This window comes from Cottoperca gobio, chromosome 5 (assembly GCF_900634415.1).
Source record: "Cottoperca gobio chromosome 5, fCotGob3.1, whole genome shotgun sequence".
NCBI classification, from domain to species: Eukaryota; Metazoa; Chordata; class Actinopteri; order Perciformes; family Bovichtidae; genus Cottoperca; species Cottoperca gobio.
Window position 1 is genome coordinate 20125567 of NC_041359.1, and position 17352 is coordinate 20142918.

Here is a 17352-nt window from a genome sequence, read left to right on the forward strand (position 1 = left end):
CCCATGGTGAGGAATGTTAAAACTCTCGTTTTATGTTATGGTGCCGTACCTTCAGGAGCCTGAGAGCTCATGAAACGCAGCCTCGTTTCAGTCTTTTCCTCTCTGAGCATTATGAGCAAGGCTTTGCAGTTAAAAAGGACCAAATACTAACACAATAAAAAGCTAGCTGTACAAAAACAACACACTTAAATCTCAACTGAATAAACCGTGTTGCTCCTGAACTCAAAAGATCTAACCAAGGAAACTTTTCCCAGCTCTGGTTGAGTTTCAGGATTGTATTATTTATAAAAAAGCCAAGCTATGCGGAGAATTTCTTCCATAACTTTCCATAAAAGTGGCAGATGTTCCTTCCGTTGTCCCTTTTTTCACCTTAATTTCAGTGCCAGTAAAAGCCTTGAGAGTGGGATTTGGGAATAAGAAAATTTCAATACACTGCATCACCATTTTTGTAAACACTCCATTATGTCATACTATTGAGCAAAGTCTACAAAGCTGCAGCAATAGCAAAGGAATTCCATTCACCCACATGCTGAAGAAGCTGCAAACCACATGTGTGGTAAAACCTCTGGCTAGTGTCCATACTGTAGGTTAGGTAAGTCTTAATTTTATAATGAAGGTCTGCAAAACATTATGATGCTGGCTTTAGATTAGGGCTGCAACTAACAATTATTTCTCATTGATTATCTGCTTAATATTGTCTAGAAAATGCCAGAAAATAGTGAAAACCCATTCAGTTTAATATGATATGAAACAAAGAAAAGCAGGAAATCTCCATATTCGAAAGGCTGAAAACAGCATTTTTATTTTTAAATGACTTTTCGATTATCAAAATAATTGGTGATTATCTTTCTGTTGAATGGCCAATTGAATATTCAACTAATTGTTGCAGCTCCACTTTGGATAGCACACTTTTAACAGCAATGAAAAGACAGACAGTATATTATTTAGTTTATTTAAATGCAACTAATGCATAATCAATCAACTCTAAAAATGTGTATCTGAGCAATAGAGAATATGCATTAATTCATTTTAGTCAGCCCATTTACTGAATTATCATGTTGACCTCATCAGTACAATACTTAGTGAATTGAGGTGGATGGAAATTCATCAGCAGGTTTAGAGGGAGGTAGTTAATAACGTGCATGTTCAAGTACAATCTCTTATTATGAAAAGTAGCAGATGACAAAACATTTAAGGTTGGCGATGATGCAATGCATAAACCATAGAACAGCAGTCATTAGTGTATGAAGAATAACAAAGCAAGATGTCAAATAAAACACTTTATACCTTTGAGTTGAAATATGTCTCTGTTGTTAAGATGGATATGATGTGTGAGGAAAACATGTTTATATGACAAACACTATGTACCTTACCACTATAACAGGGAGGGAAATAATGATGTGAATACATGGGCTGTGTCCAAGACAACAGTGATGTGATGCCCCCAAAACAACAGCAACAACACTCATTATGACCCAATACAACAGCAACCAAAACAAAATAAACTCAGCAACCACAATGAATGCATTCACTCTTAATACAAAGTAGTAGATGAGCCATATTAGAAATGAACAGCCAGCAGCAGAAGCTAACAACACAAAGTTGAGCAATAATCTGCAGCCAGAAACAAACAAACTCTGGCGAAACAGACATCCAGATCGATGTATCGATATGTTAGTAGAAACAGAACATAACGTTTCTCAGCCTGGTGAAGTGAAGCAGGTCTCCATGGAGAGTGCTCCTATTTTCAACTGTAAACACAGATAGGAAAACTGAGTTTCAGGTAACACCGGTGTTGTGTCAAAGTTTGTTACCCCTGTCGATATATGTGTCCCCTTACCTTACACACTGTTTGAAGGTAGATAACATGGTGGTAAATGGATCATGGTCGATGATTATTTCCCCTCAATGTAGCTAAACCGTCATGATGTACGGGGCTAGCGAGCTTGTGCAATGCTAGGCTATATGAGCAGGTGCTACGTTAGTGCTAAGTTAGCATTAGCATATTTATAGCTATCAGCTACTTGTACTCCTGTGGGTCAGATGTGCTTTTTATCTACCAAAAAAAAATACTTTGTATTTTATAGCAGTATGATGTTGTCTCTGTTGCCTATGTTGTTACTTACTGGAACAACTTTACAAAATACCTTAATTGGAAAAATATTCGGCACCATAGCCTTACGAAAAGGCTATAAAAAGACTTGAGCAGATGTATTATTGATAGCATTGACTCTTATTCCAGAGTATTATATTATTAACCTAATCATTCTTTTAGAAAAATCTATCCACAAATCCAATCTCTAAACCACATTATATATGAAAATGAATCCAAGCAATATGTGTTATTATCGATTTTCTAATAAAGATAGGCTATATAAGATATAAAAATTTTTTAAAGTTAAGCTAGCGATGTAAAAAACAATATGAAAGTGGACACTGACACTACAGTGGTGGAAGAAGTATCCACGTTAGATTGTGGGCTTAATTCATCCGTCTGTATCATTTGTTGCCCAACAAAATTGATATCTCACTTCCTGGTTTAGTATTAATCCTCAATATTTACAATATGGGGGTGTCTTTGAATTTATACCCAATACTCTAATATTCACATCTGTCTCTTCAGATTATCTTTGCTGTGTGTATGCTTTGTGTGTATTTATCCTGACAGATAACGCCTCCAGTCGATTGCACGCTTGAGACCATATGTGTTTAAAAACAAGTGAATTCAGTTAGCGTTTGTAGTTTTAGTCTGTTTTCCTTAGTATTTGTCTGCTTTATTTGATATGATAGCCAATTATTGTATGTACTTAAACTTCCCAGGATTTGCATATATTTTAATTTAATTGAATTTATTTCCTTTGTGCTAACCAGGGAGAAGCTGGTCCTACTGGTGCTCGTGGACCTGAGGGTGCTCAGGGACCCCGTGGAGAGTCTGGCACTCCTGGATCATCCGGACCTTCCGGCGCTTCTGTAAGTGATGCTATAAACACGTATTCAAAAGGAAAATATAATATCTTAACTATAGCAAAGTGTTATGTAAAAAGGAAATACCTGTTAAAATGTTACACAGAAATTTGAGTATTTTGAGATTTGTTCAGGTAGGTAAATACTTTTTAATGTACTGAGACAACATATTCTAACATTGAGGATCAGACTAATCACTACCAGAACAATAACTGAATCAGGAACAGTTGTGACTATGCAGTGCATTTACTGGCTTTGTGTCTTTGTATCTACAGGGAAACCCTGGTACTGATGGTATCTCTGGATCTAAAGGATCAGCTGTAAGTTTAAAACTCTTCTTTGTCTGTATTTCAAACTGACAACCACTCACTGTATATTTTCCTATTTAACTATTGTACAGAAGAAGCGCAGGTGTTTGACGTTTTCTTATACACTCAATTTCAGAACTAATCTAGTGTGCATCATTTATTTATTTTAATATTGCATGTGTGATGCACTACGTTTCAGGTCAACAAACTACAGACTCCACAGTCTTTAGACTTGAGATGAGACTCACTCGTCAGTTTGTGTTAAACATCGCAGTTGTAGTGCAGAATTAATGCCAGTTGACAAACAATGGGCCAGTAAGTTATTTAAACCGAACAAAGGTAAATTCACGATGAAAGCTACAATGACATGTTATACACCTACAGTAATAATAGTGGTCATTTATAGTCGCCATCATATAGACTCCATCGATCCAGATGGATGGTTGACTTGACGTCTCTTTCTCTGTAGGGTGCTCCTGGTATCGCTGGTGCTCCTGGTTTCCCTGGACCTCGTGGACCTCCCGGGCCTCAAGGAGCAACTGGACCTCTCGGACCCAAAGGAACATCTGTACGTACTCAGTAAATCATTCACTAACCAGAGATTCATTGGAGTCGTTTAGGTCCAAGTTTATTACCAGTTTGTATTTTCATATTTCAAATAATAGCATGGTGCAGAAAGAAATATAACAACCTGCTGCTTTTTCTCTCTCTCTGTCTGTCTATCCATTATTGTTTAGGGAGACCCAGGTATTCCAGGCTTTAAGGGAGAGGCTGGACCCAAAGGAGAATTTGTGAGTTTCCTTTCTCTTACTTGTCCCTGTATTCCCTGATTGTTCACACATTCAACAAAAAGAAACATTATTTGTGTTTCTTGGTGCTTACAGGATTTCCTGTTGTTGATTTTTAACTCAGCTATATTGTAAATTAGTTTAAATACATTTATATATACATGGAGATAACACTTCTAAGATCAAGTACATTTGAAATCTGCAGATTATGGATACTTTAAATGAAATGATCTGAATGGATCTGGTAATTCTGAGAGTTGCTCATGTAGTCTGAGAAATACACAACATTTAAACACAAAGTAATGCACTTTTCTTTGTGTGCTGAAAAGAGGTTTTCCCACATTACATATTTCTTTCTTCCTGTAATAACATGGTCTGTGGCGGATGTGTTTTCCAGGGACCAGTTGGTATTCAGGGATCTGTTGGCCCACTAGGAGAAGAAGGCAAGAGAGGACCCAGGGGTGAGGGTGGTGCTGCTGGACCACTTGGACCTCCTGGAGAGAGAGTGAGTAGCAGCTCACTGGTTGAAAAACAAGTTTTGTAGATCAAAGGCTGTCAAATATTACAGATCTCTTATCTTATACACACATAACGGCCCCATTTGATAAAGTTTTGTCCCACAAAATTCGTATTTAATTGCGCAGGTGTTTATATTGCCCTATTTTGTTGCTCACCACCTGGAAACAGTTTAAGCAACACAATGAGATTCGGTGACTTAGATATTGTTGTTATAATCATACAATGAATCTGGTTTTGTGTTTCCTGTTTAGGGATCCCCCGGTAACCGTGGTTTCCCTGGTCAAGACGGTCTGGCTGGTCCCAAGGTGAGAATCACACGGTGACACTCGGTCCTGAGAGATATCTTTATTTGTTGGAACAGGGAATCTGCTCTGAAAGAGAAAATAAAGACAGATGCATCTCGAGCAAACAGACCTGGCAGAGCAAGGAAGAGATAAGGACATTTATGCAGCTGCTGCGTCAATAGTCACGGGTGTAAATCTGTGAAACTGAAAACTAATGTATTTCCTCTGCTGCATATTGCATTTGGAAATTGCTGTTGACAAAGCCTTGGTCCAATATTCTCATTGGTTTTTGACCGCTGCAGTGAGAAAATAACATTTCTGAATCACCTCAATCAGCATTACGACTCTGCTGCTGCTTAAAAGTCAACATGAACTATAAGTCATTTTCACTCAGTAACCTTCAATTCAAAACTTGGACAAGAAAATAATAATAATATCTATATAACACTTTTCACAGGTTACAATGTGATTTACAAAAACAAGAGAAATTAACAAAAACTGTATTAATTAAATAATTCTGTCAAATTGACACGTGAGGTATGACTTACTGAAGCACAGTAAAAACTGTAACACAATCAAGAAAAATCTATCCTGAAAAAGTGTGTTTTAAAAGAGATTTGAAAGAAGAAACTGAAGTAGTCTGCCCGATCTCTTCCAATGGTCTTTGTTCAGTTGCAGTTAATCCTGTGCATGTGGCTAACCCACCAATGTATCACAAACTGAGCAAATTGTCAAAACCTTGTTGAAAACTAAGGCTATAAAATTACCCCAAATTAAAACCCAGCTAAAAAAGATATCATATGTGCCAGTTAAAGCTTTGTAATTTACAGCATTCTTTAAATGAAAAACAGCATGTTACTGTAAACTCTTAATTGTTCCAACATAATGTGTCACTGATGCATTGTAATAAAAAATAGATTAAGAAAACGTTTTCCTAGATGTAGCTTTAATTAATCTATTTACATAGATATTTAACATTTGAAAACACAAAACTAAGTTAGAGATCTATCTCATACTTTGGGAATTTGGGAATCACTAAAAAGCAAGAGTTATTAGTCATATCTGACCGCACTGTTTGGGCAAACAAACAAAAAACATTGATAAAGCTTTTTATTGACCCAGTTGTCCATGATTGAACTCTGGAATATGAAAATGTTCACCTCGTTATCTGGACTGAACTCAGATCAGCAGCCTTAATAACGAGTTAATGAAGTTCTTCAGCACTCACGCACAGGCAGCAGTGACACATGTAACTCCACCACTTGGCCACAAGATGGCAGCATATCTCAGAACCCCATCACGCACTCGTGACCTACATGTCCCATATCGCCAAAGCCAGCAACTCATTTCACATTAGCTTCCCCACACAATTTCATTTATACCAAAATTAATCTGCCAGACTTTAATCTTCTCATCTCCAGCAGGTCAATGAAACTCCTTCACGCTGTTAAAAGAGGAAACTTTTTTCCTCTGGGGTTTGAGAATTGAAGTGTCGCCTCCTTAGTGATTGACTGAGTGTTTTATTATCTCTCTCTCTCTCTCTCTCTCTCTCTCTCTCTCTCTCTCTCTCTCTCTCTCTCTCTCTCTCTCTCTCTCTCTCTCTCTCTCCTAACACAGGGTGCCCCTGGTGAGCGTGGACCCGCTGGTGCCAGTGGACCCAAGGGTGCCAATGGTGACCCTGGCCGTCCTGGAGAGTCTGGTCTCCCAGGTGCCAGAGTAAGTACTTCCTTTACTTATAGTACCGAAGATCTGGATGTTGGTGACTTGCAGAAATGTGCTTTAAAACATGCAGGAAATAAAGAAATACATTTATTTAGTCAGAATTGATTCAGTAGAGACCCAGATATCCTGATTTTTAGTCCCTTGTTCCAAAAAATGCTGGATCCTAAATGTATGAGAATGCAACTACATGTTTCCATTAAATTCTCCCTGCCTGATAAACACCCTCATTGTTCAAGTTCCAGTTTGCAACACTGGCTCTCTGTTAAAAGAGGACTCCATCGATTCCGCATTTCACAACATTGTCGGCTCACAATGAAAAGTTTTTAAAGTGATGAACCAGAGATATCATTTTTATTCAACACATTCTTCTTCCTTTTAAAACCTGGCGCCTACATTATCCACAATGCAACACGACCACCAACAGGAGATTGTTTTATGCTAGTAGCGGCTAATGCAGCCTTGAGACACTAACCTCAAACGATGATCAGGCGCAGGCTACAGAAATCTAGTAAGCGCACATATTTCTAACACCACCCGTCCAGATTTTTCCAATTTCCAAACTTATAGTCTTCAGCCCCAACTGACAATAACTTAAGTGAAACATGAGTCAATTTATCAGACTTTGCGCTGCTCCACTTGGAGCCACACAAGGGTTTATAAAACTTTTTTCACATATGCAGTAGCACTCCACCAAGACCTGAAAGACAGACTTTGATAAGTTCCCCTTTAATAATTTGAATTCTCTACAAATTCCCAACCTAAGATAACCCTGAGAAAAGGGTCAGAAACAGTTTCCACTGGGCAGCATTTGTGCTCCACCCGGAGTTATTACAATTCCAAAAAGCAGCACAACAAGTTGTTAATATTTCTGTAAAATCACATTAAAAAAAAAAAGCACCTGTAGGGAACCAAGCTCATTAACATCAGTAACCTTAAATGTGCTCTCATTCACATTTTACATTTCCACCAGTGTTGAACTGTGGCTTGTTGCGCACGGGGCCAATCAGACGTGTAAATTCACTTCCCCACAGCGCCATATGTTCCCACCTTTTTTAAGCATGTGCCTGCATAGAAGTGTCTGATGACTCATGTGGATTTCGTCTGTGTTTCTATTCTCCTTCTCTGACAGGGCCTGACTGGACGCCCCGGTGACGCTGGTCCTCAAGGCAAAGTTGGACCTTCTGTAAGTGCTCTTTTTCACGTTGTTATGCAGTTGTTGCGTCTTTGTATATCAACAATCACACAGCGTGTATCCTCACACACTATTGTCGGGCTGTATGCTTTTTTTTCTTCTTTTTTTTTGTATGTCACATGCGGAACAATCAGGGAGAGACTTTTCACCAAATGTGCTCTCATCACATAATGACTCATAAGTGGTTTCATCAAATTAGATTGCAGGAGATGTATCCACTCATTATCCACCAGGCTCATCCCCAGTGGTGTTTGTGTTTCAAATGAGCTCAACTGCCCTATTTTTTAGAGGGACAAAGTCTCACAGTGTAAATTGATTTTAGTCCACTTAGGCCTGCTTTTGGTAGACAGGCTCCTATTGTTCATCGTGTCTTAACTACGTGGAAAGTCGTATAAAACTTTCCACTGAAACCTCCATAGACCATAGTCATTTTTCAATGGATTGGCCCCTTATGTAGGTGATTGCCAAGTAGCTGTTGCCATTCATACATCAGTGCCCCACATGTTTCTGAAAACTTCAAACAGTTTGATATGAAAAGTAATGCTGCATTTCTTCATATTTTAACTTTTTTCTGTTGGCTACATTAACATTATGTTGACATTTGCTATAACTATGTTTCATTTAAAACATTATGGTTTACTGAGAGATTAAGCAGTGGTTTCATTTAGTTAGAGACTGACTGACAGGCTGTCAGGCTGATAACGATTGAGGGATTTCTGTTATTTCTTTGCTTCCTGGCTTTCCTACTTTACCCCTGTGGGGTTTAGTTTTTTTAATTATTTAGAAGCAATGAAAAATTCAACAATTTGAGTAACTGTTGCGCATCCTCGCTCAATGCTGTACATTTCTCCCACTCTAAACCTCAACATCCAATTACTCCTCTCCATTGCACATCCCCAGTCTGAGTGTGATTTAGTATTTTCTATGTTTGGCCCTTACAGGCTCATCTTTGTACAGCTGCTTCTAACTCGTTATAATGTTATCCTGACCATATGGTTGCTTATACTGTATACTACTTAGACTAAGATTGCATTTCTCTGTAAAGCATTTTGATCATCATTTAAATGTGCTCTGTAAATAAACATTACTTCACTTGACCAGGGAGCTTCTGGTGAGGACGGTCGCCCAGGACCCCCCGGCCCACAGGGAGCCCGTGGACAGCCTGGTGTCATGGGATTCCCCGGACCCAAGGGAGCAACTGTGAGTAATTATATGAGAAGAATAAATTGTGAATGCGTGAACAAGACAAAAGGTGTTATCTATATAGGAACAAATGCTCACCTGTTTCAACACAATAGATTTCGGGCCAGTAGAACTGGCTTTAGTGCTTTCTTTGTCTTCTCTTAAAATAAGTCCCTGAATCAAGAGAACTCTCGAGTAGTGCTGAAAGATTGTGCTGCATCACGTGCACCCTCTCTACTCTCAAAATAGATGCAGGACCAAGAAGAAAATCAGCCACGGCTCTCTGACTAAGTACTGCATTTTGTTTCTCTTGTGATTAGGGTGAGCCTGGCAAGTCTGGAGAGAAAGGACTGGGAGGAGCTCCTGGTCTGAGAGTAAGTTATTCTGCTTTTCTTCTGCTTTTCATAACATACTGGAGTCATCCAAATATCTTACATGTGCTGTCATTTCAAAATACACAATTCATTCAGTTGATATTGATACAATGATAAAAATGCTGATCAGATACATAACAGGAATATAGAATAGAAAGAAAACACTAATGAATTAAGCTAGTAGCCGCTAACGTAGCAGACTGTGTTTTCAGACTGTTCATGATTATCATATACATCCAAATTATTAAAAAGATTCAATTTAACCTTTTGTTTTGAATTCTCCGGCTGCTGTGACTCAACGTTTATCGACTGTTATTTCTGTAGTTCAGCTTCCACATGAGAAGCATGTTGAAAAGATCAATTATAGCTATCAGATGTAGCTACTTTATAGCATCACCTTTGGCTCAACTGTTGATATCTATCTATTTGTCTGCCCTCCTCTCTCCCTCCTCCCTCTCCTCCTTCCAATCCTCAGGGTCTGCCCGGCAAAGATGGAGAAACCGGTGCAGCTGGACCCCCCGGCCCATCTGTGAGTATCTCTATCTCCCCCCTCATATAGCTTCAACACTTATATTATCTTTCCCCTTTAATCAGTCTGCACTCAGAAGCAACCCTCGGTATCTCCATTCCCCAGACTGCCTCGACGATAGCTCTGTCTGGAGAAAGAAAGTCCTTGGCACAAATGTGTGGACATTATAAGATGGCATCACTGACTCACACACTTTCAGATTGTTTTGAAGTTTGTGATTCAGTGCGCTTAACACAAAGAAAGCTTGTTAAACATAATCTGCTAAAATCCCCAAATGATCCCGATGTTGTGCACTGATATCAGAGATACATCATTGTCAAATGTAGCTATTGATTCCCATCAACTTAAACATCAGAGTCTAATGTCGTTTATAGAAGTTGATTGTGATTATGGTTAATGGATGATCTGTTTAGGGCCCTGCTGGCGAGAGAGGAGAGCAAGGACAGCCTGGTCCCTCAGGTTTCCAGGTGAGTCTATCTGCTCAAACCTTTACCTGAAATGTACTGTTAACGTTTATGTATGAATACAGTCGTTTCTGCTGCCTTCTTGTTGTACATGAATTTGTTATGATGTTCATTTTTGTCTCGTTGTTTTGTTTTTGCTTACATCTTCTTTTGTTTCTCTCCTGTGCTCAGGGTCTGCCTGGACCTCCTGGCCCCCCTGGTGAGGGAGGCAAGCCCGGAGACCAGGTGAGTGCACAGTTACATAAACTCAGTGGAAATACCAGCATTGTTCCATCATAGGAATACATCCTATTATTATCTAGCTCTCACTTATCATTCAGAGTTAGCTTGTACTGATCTTGCATATCTTTTCTCTCAACTCCTCCTTTCTTCTTTCAGGGTGTTCCTGGAGAGGCTGGAACTGCTGGTGTTACTGGACCCAGAGTACGTTGACATATTGTATTTTAACATTGCTACTGTTTGACTGACTGATGGTCAGACATGCCGCTGATTTTCGCTGTGTCTCCGTTCAGGGAGAGCGTGGTTTCCCCGGAGAGAGAGGAGCAGCCGGCCCTCAGGGTCTGCAGGGACCTCGAGGTCTGCCTGGAACTCCTGGAACTGACGGACCCAAGGTGAGTCCAACATGTGACCTAAAACCAGACAGACGGATCTTCACATTATGAAACGTTGCCTTCTGAGGTGCACTCACCAATGGTACTATCATTACAGTACATTCACATGTAGCAGCAGCAACACATTAATGTGAACATGTGATTAAATAATAATAATCTCAGGTGTTTGTTGAGGTGAGTTGAGCTGTGTTGACATGTTGTTACATTAAGTAATTTCCCCCCCAAACATTGTTTAGTTGATGTGTTAAACCACCCAGATCCTCACATGTCTTGTCTATATGACACGTTTTCTGTATTAAATAGCACCTCTGCTCATTTTCCTGAAGGTAAATGTGTTATGTTTTAATTTTGAGGTGTCTGAGTCACAAGATGATTGACAGGAGTGGACAGCAGAAGTGATGCTTATTCTTTTCGGACTTCAGTTTTGCTTTTTCTCTGTATAGCTGGATACTATTATTTTTCAGGATTCAATATTTTGGTCTAACTGGTCACAACTGGTGGACATTATGCAATGTGTGACGAGTAGACTTTGCTTTGTTTTTGCAAGGAAAACATATTAAGCATACATGTGAACAAATAAACGTAGCCTAAGTAAGCCATAGAGTGCGTAATAAGGATGTGCACGATTCAAGACTCCTTACCTGCATTCTAATACTACGTTTTGTGAAAGAGGACATTGTTAAAAGGTGTTAATCGGTAGCTTAACGTATTTCCAATCAAGCAAGACGGTCACTTGCTTATCAGCCATCAACAAATCCCATCGGCTGCAGTAAGTCGCCCACATTTGCACTGTGAGTCGAAGAAGAGCTCACCGCGGCTTCAATTCTCACCTACGGTTATCTGGTCAGATTGAAATCTTAAATGTCTATCTCCAAGTTCTGTTAAGGTCAGGCAGGAGCGGATAGACAGGGTGAGGATTATAGAGCCGACGTGAGTGTGATGGTGACGAAGGAGGAAGGAACAGACGGCTTGTGGAGCTCGATTCTGAGAAAGATGCAGAACGATTCCTTGCAAGAAACAAATTGTGCATTTGCTCCCTTCAGTGAGAATCCTTTTGGAATCAATTCCCAGCCAGGCTGTGTGAGCCCTGTGGTTACAGCTGAACGACTGGGGATAGGCAGCAGAGTTGGTGTTTGTGTGTCTGATCTCCAGTCTGAGGCTGCAGGAGAAAACACTGCTGATAAGCCTGACAACTTGGACAAGCTGGAGCCACTTAAAGAAAATCTAAATCTGCCTTTTGCCTCCATTATGTTGGCTTTCAGATGTTGAATAGAGATTGTGTTAGGATAAAACTCTAATATCTACTTCCAGATGTAATGTCAAATGCAACATGTAGGATTTGAGGTATTTTTTAGGTCCTCACATTGTTCCACTAATTAGTCGCACATCAAGTCTTGTCAAAAGCAATCTGAAAACAGTATGACACCTTCACACATCTGGAGCAGCTGCTTACACACAGTTATTCAGAAAACCCTGAATTCCCTTTTCTTGTCTGTTTGGTCTGCATTACATCTTCATTTATTTCTGCTCCACAACAGGGAGCCATTGGACCTGCTGGTACTGGTGGAGCTCAGGGACCCCCCGGCCTGCAGGGTATGCCCGGAGAGAGAGGATCTTCCGGCATTCCTGGACCCAAAGGAGACAGAGTAAGCCATAATGGGAACAAAGTGTTAATGACTATTGAGTTAATGAATATTTCAACATTGAATATGTATTGTGACATGCCTGGTGACTGACTTGTATTTTTCCATCCCCATAGGGTGACCTTGGAGAGAAAGGACCTGAAGGTGCTCCCGGCAAAGATGGTGGAAGAGTGAGTGATTGTCATCCATCTTGTTTTTCATCAGCGATAGATTGTCGTGTTGAATACGGTTGTAGCTCCACTCATGTATTGTATCACAAATGTCCAATCCTTCAAATCTTATTAAAGTTTAAAAGAAACATTTGTTTTTTTTAGGGTTCATTTAAATAAAAATGTTTTGCAAGTCCTTACACTTTTTTTCTATTTCCTGTCGCAGGGTCTCACTGGTCCCATTGGTCCTCCTGGACCTGGTGGCCCCAACGGCGAGAAGGTGCGTGCTTTATAATTGTATTTATTGTATAGTTGTTGGCAAGTTATCACTATAATATTTACATGGTGTTGATTTGAATCTGCCGTCTGAGTTTGTATCATTTCTGTATTTAATTTGTGCATCGTTTTAAACATCATGTGCGTTGCTGATGCTTCTGTGTTTTCTTACAGGGTGAATCTGGTCCTGCTGGTCCTTCTGGAGCTCCTGGTACCCGCGGTGCTCCTGTAAGTGTCACAGTTTATGAAAACTGACATATTAATATGAATTTAGTGGACTTGCAGTACCTATTTTTCTAAAGATATGTAGTAATTCAACATGATTTAATAGACTCTTTTGCTAATACGTATAAAATAGTATCTATGTTGAGGTTTTTAACAGATCACCTGTTTCTCTCACTGTCAGTCAGATTTGCAGCCTGAACTAACCTCTTGAGTGTCTGTTGCCTTCCTTCCTCTTTCAGGGTGACAGGGGTGAGACTGGACCTCCTGGGCCTGCTGGATTTGCTGGACCCCCTGTAAGTAACAACATGTCTCCAGAGCCATAAACTAAATGTCATGACATGTAGTCTTTAAGAGTGACTATGTGAAGGACAGAAAATAAGAGCTTGACTTTGACTTAAAAACCTAAAAATACAAAAAGTAGCACACTTTTAAAAAATGAATAAAAACAAAGTTAGTCAAATATTTAGAGCAGCCAATATTGAAAATAAAAAAGATGTAACTTAAGGATCTGACAGAAGATATACAAACGGGTAACCTCAACACCCTGATATTAATCAGATAAAGTTGCAATGTGGGTATTTTATTCTCTAGATTTAAAAAAACGGATACAGAAAATGAGATTACAGCTTTAATGGATTGTTTTCTTCATCAAAACAGTAAAAACAGTCAACAGAGACAACACACATCAACCTATCACAGCTTTTCACAATTCAAACCTCTTGTTTATGACTATTATCTGGAAACACTTGGATCTAATTGTCATTACCTCTGTTTTAGGCCTCTGCGTATCATTTTGTATCGTGACATATGTCTTGTCTCGTCAGTGTATTATTCCGGGGAGAGAAATTAGTGTGTAGACAGTCGGAAATCTTTGAATCACTCATCCATTTAGTTCCTCACAAAGACTCCAGGCAGACATCAAATAGATGTTTTTAATAAGCCGCATCCTTCCTAATAGATTTTCATCAATATTTCTGTGACAACACAATTCATCATACTTTTTTTTTCTTCTCTAGGTTGGGCTATGATTAATTATTGAATTCATGTCAGGATGAATAACACCACGAGGTGTCTAAATCATTGTTGGTTCACAGCTCACAGACTGTAACATCACAGCTCATCATCGCACAGACAGGGATGCCACATAAAGCATCAGCAGCTGATATTGAATATTTTGACATACTTTTAGACTTTTAATTGCTGTTGAACCAGCCGAAATCTTAATCACGTGTTGTGTGAAAGAACAAACAAGAAAAGTTACAGAATACTCATCTCCTACTGCAGTTGTTCAATAAGTTTTCTCTAAAGTAAATAGCTGCTACTTTAAATCAGGTTTATGTAATCTTTGCTGAACACTAGCCACTGAGGGCACAAGTGACAATTACACAATAAAAGTAAATGCTAAAAATGTAGCACAACACTAGTAGAGAAGTAACAGCTGTTATACAACTTAACTATTTGAAGTGTGCTAACATTAGCCACTAGAAGCTACTGGTCACACCAGACCAAGTATGGCCAAGTTTCAGCAAAACCCTGAGTCTTAGAAATTGCTCGTTAATTTAACTTTATTTTTAAGAAAAAGAAAATGTTATTTCTTCTTTCAAACGTTACATAGTCTCCCTTTAATGGTTTCATATGTGTTTGTATCTGAGAGTTCAAATCTTCAGTGTATATGAGTCAAGAGTTAAGGGTTGTAATGTGTCTGTATACGCATTCTCCGTCTTATAGGGCATCTCCAACGATTTAGTATTGCACTTCCACAAAGATATGATATGGATATGATATCCTGACTTTTAGTTCTTGGTATAGGTCAAGCTCTAAAAATGCTGGATCCTACATTTCCCATAATGCAACTTAGTAGCATCTTTCTAGAGCCACAGAAGACATTATATAACATATATAATATTATATAAAATATGTGGAGTGCTCCTTTAAACAAATTGTGTTTATGTCTGACATATTTCATTCATTCAATTGTTTTTTTTTTCTTCTTATTTCAGGGCTCTGATGGTCAGCCAGGAATCAAGGGCGAGCAGGGAGAATCTGGACAGAAGGGTGACGCTGGAGCCCCTGGACCCCAAGGACCCTCTGGTGCCCCCGGACCTGCAGTGGGTGTTTTTTTCAGGGCCTAAGCCCTTAAATAATGAGGGGTTATACAAAACCCGTGGATGTTTGCCACCTAGTGCAGTTTAATTTGTAACAATCAAAAACAGCATACAACCGCAAGGCAGACACTGATTGACAATCTTTTTCATGTGAACAGAAGAAACGTTGTCTGTGCTCAAATTGTCAACGTTTGCGGTGAAGTTAACATCAAGTCAGAATGAATACTTGTCACTGATTGTGTCACACCAGGCAGAATAAAAAGTAGCTCGGGCAGACGAAGAACACCACTGAACCAAACAGATTCAAACAACATTTCAAAGCATCTGAAAGTATTTTAGGTTTGTTATTTATAAAACAAATGTGCGACAGTAATGTACAGTTATCTGTTATCTGTTCCAGGGACCTACCGGTGTTTTTGGACCTAAAGGTGCTCGTGGTGCTCAGGGACCTCCTGTAAGTACCTTTTGAAAATATCTTTATCTTAAGCTGTGTTTGACTTTTTTCTCACACACGCACTTTAGTAGCACTTTGTTAGATTATTCCTGGTTTCGTCTTAACGTAATCTTTCTCTTTCAGGGTGCCACTGGTTTCCCTGGAGCTGCTGGCCGAGTTGGACCCCCCGGTCCCAATGTAAGTTCACAACTACACCCAACTGTTTCCAACAGCTTGGGTGGGTCCATAACCATACAATACATAAAGAGATATAGGACTAAATTCAACCTTTATTATTTACTGTGGAGATAGTAGATTCATTATTCAGTCACCGAATGAAATTGGGTATGGGGAAAGAAGAAGAAAATATAAGCACGGTGCAGCAGAACAGATACAGGAACGTCTTCTAAATGTCCCCTAAGAAGCCTTTTTAATTTGCACCCGTGGAGCATTTATTCCTGCAGTTTTAGCACCACCAACGCAGTACGTCTAACACAGTGGGATTTCTTGTAGTTTGTTTAGAATATTTTTACAGACTTGCTAAGAGGAGGTGCAACATATTGTGGAAAAACAAGTTTGATCCTGTAAAACAGCTAATATGAGATATGTAGGTTTTGTAAATCAGAAACTTAACATGTGTTTCAATAATCCCTCAGGCTCTGCAAACTTAATGTGTGCATGCATATGGCTGCTTGTGCATCATAGCATTGACAACATGTAATGTTATTTCATTGCATGTCATTTTGTGTATGTTAAGTCATCCTCCTCACATGTTCTAGGGTAATCCTGGACCCGCTGGTCCCGCCGGCCCCGCTGGTAAAGATGGACCCAAGGGTGTGAGGGGAGATGGTGGACCTCCAGGCAGACAGGGTGACGCTGGGCTCCGCGGTCCTTCTGGGACTTCTGGAGAGAAGGGAGATGCTGGAGAGGACGGTCCCCCCGTGAGTTTGTCACACTTTAATCATATTTCATCGTATAACTCTCCAAACACTTCTGGGCTTTTACGTAATGTGTAACTTATTGACCGTGTGTTCACCTTGAACACCGTCAAGGTGAACACAGGTGCCCATTATAGAGAGAAGAAAATGGTTATAAGTGTGTTTGTTTTCTACATTTCTGTCGACTTTTACGTAGCTCTGTCAGCCCAAAGAGCCAATTTTCTCACTAATGGACAGCAGCAGAGCACACTCTCCGTTAATACGCAGAGCTGTCAGTGTCCTCACTGATTGTAATAACAGACAAAGTCATACGACAACACAGGGCAGCATCACCCCAGCGACAGACTAATGACAGGGCCCCGGGCTTTTACCTTGTCTACACACACACATACATAATGACATATCACAGATGATTACATACTCAAACATGTAGTCAGCTTCTGTGTCGACACTTTTCCCATGTACAGATTACATATATGAAATCATTAACCATGTATCAACACATCAAGTCTTTGTCAGCTGAACGATCAGGGCTCAGGTGTCACTTTGAGTTTATTGTAAGGTCCTGTTGCTCCACACGTGGCAGAGTGAACTGTGGAGGTGCAGATGAAGTAGACAAGAGAGGTGAGGGAGATCCATGTTGATC

At 39.6% G+C, this 17352-nt stretch overlaps 1 protein-coding gene across 1 annotated transcript in view; it reads left to right on the forward strand.

Moving 5' to 3' along the window:
- col2a1b (collagen, type II, alpha 1b) overlaps positions 1-17352 on the forward strand; it is a 40207-nt gene that overhangs the window by 14640 nt on the left and 8215 nt on the right. The window contains exons 18-41 of the mRNA XM_029430686.1: positions 2872-2970; positions 3240-3284; positions 3742-3840; positions 4010-4063; positions 4458-4565; positions 4831-4884; positions 6481-6579; positions 7715-7768; positions 8879-8977; positions 9280-9333; positions 9809-9862; positions 10276-10329; positions 10498-10551; positions 10705-10749; positions 10839-10937; positions 12476-12583; positions 12697-12750; positions 12956-13009; positions 13180-13233; positions 13470-13523; positions 15231-15338; positions 15736-15789; positions 15913-15966; positions 16548-16709. Coding sequence (XP_029286546.1) covers positions 2872-2970; positions 3240-3284; positions 3742-3840; positions 4010-4063; positions 4458-4565; positions 4831-4884; positions 6481-6579; positions 7715-7768; positions 8879-8977; positions 9280-9333; positions 9809-9862; positions 10276-10329; positions 10498-10551; positions 10705-10749; positions 10839-10937; positions 12476-12583; positions 12697-12750; positions 12956-13009; positions 13180-13233; positions 13470-13523; positions 15231-15338; positions 15736-15789; positions 15913-15966; positions 16548-16709 — 1773 coding nt within the window. The remainder of the gene's footprint in view (positions 1-2871; positions 2971-3239; positions 3285-3741; positions 3841-4009; positions 4064-4457; positions 4566-4830; positions 4885-6480; positions 6580-7714; positions 7769-8878; positions 8978-9279; positions 9334-9808; positions 9863-10275; positions 10330-10497; positions 10552-10704; positions 10750-10838; positions 10938-12475; positions 12584-12696; positions 12751-12955; positions 13010-13179; positions 13234-13469; positions 13524-15230; positions 15339-15735; positions 15790-15912; positions 15967-16547; positions 16710-17352) is intronic.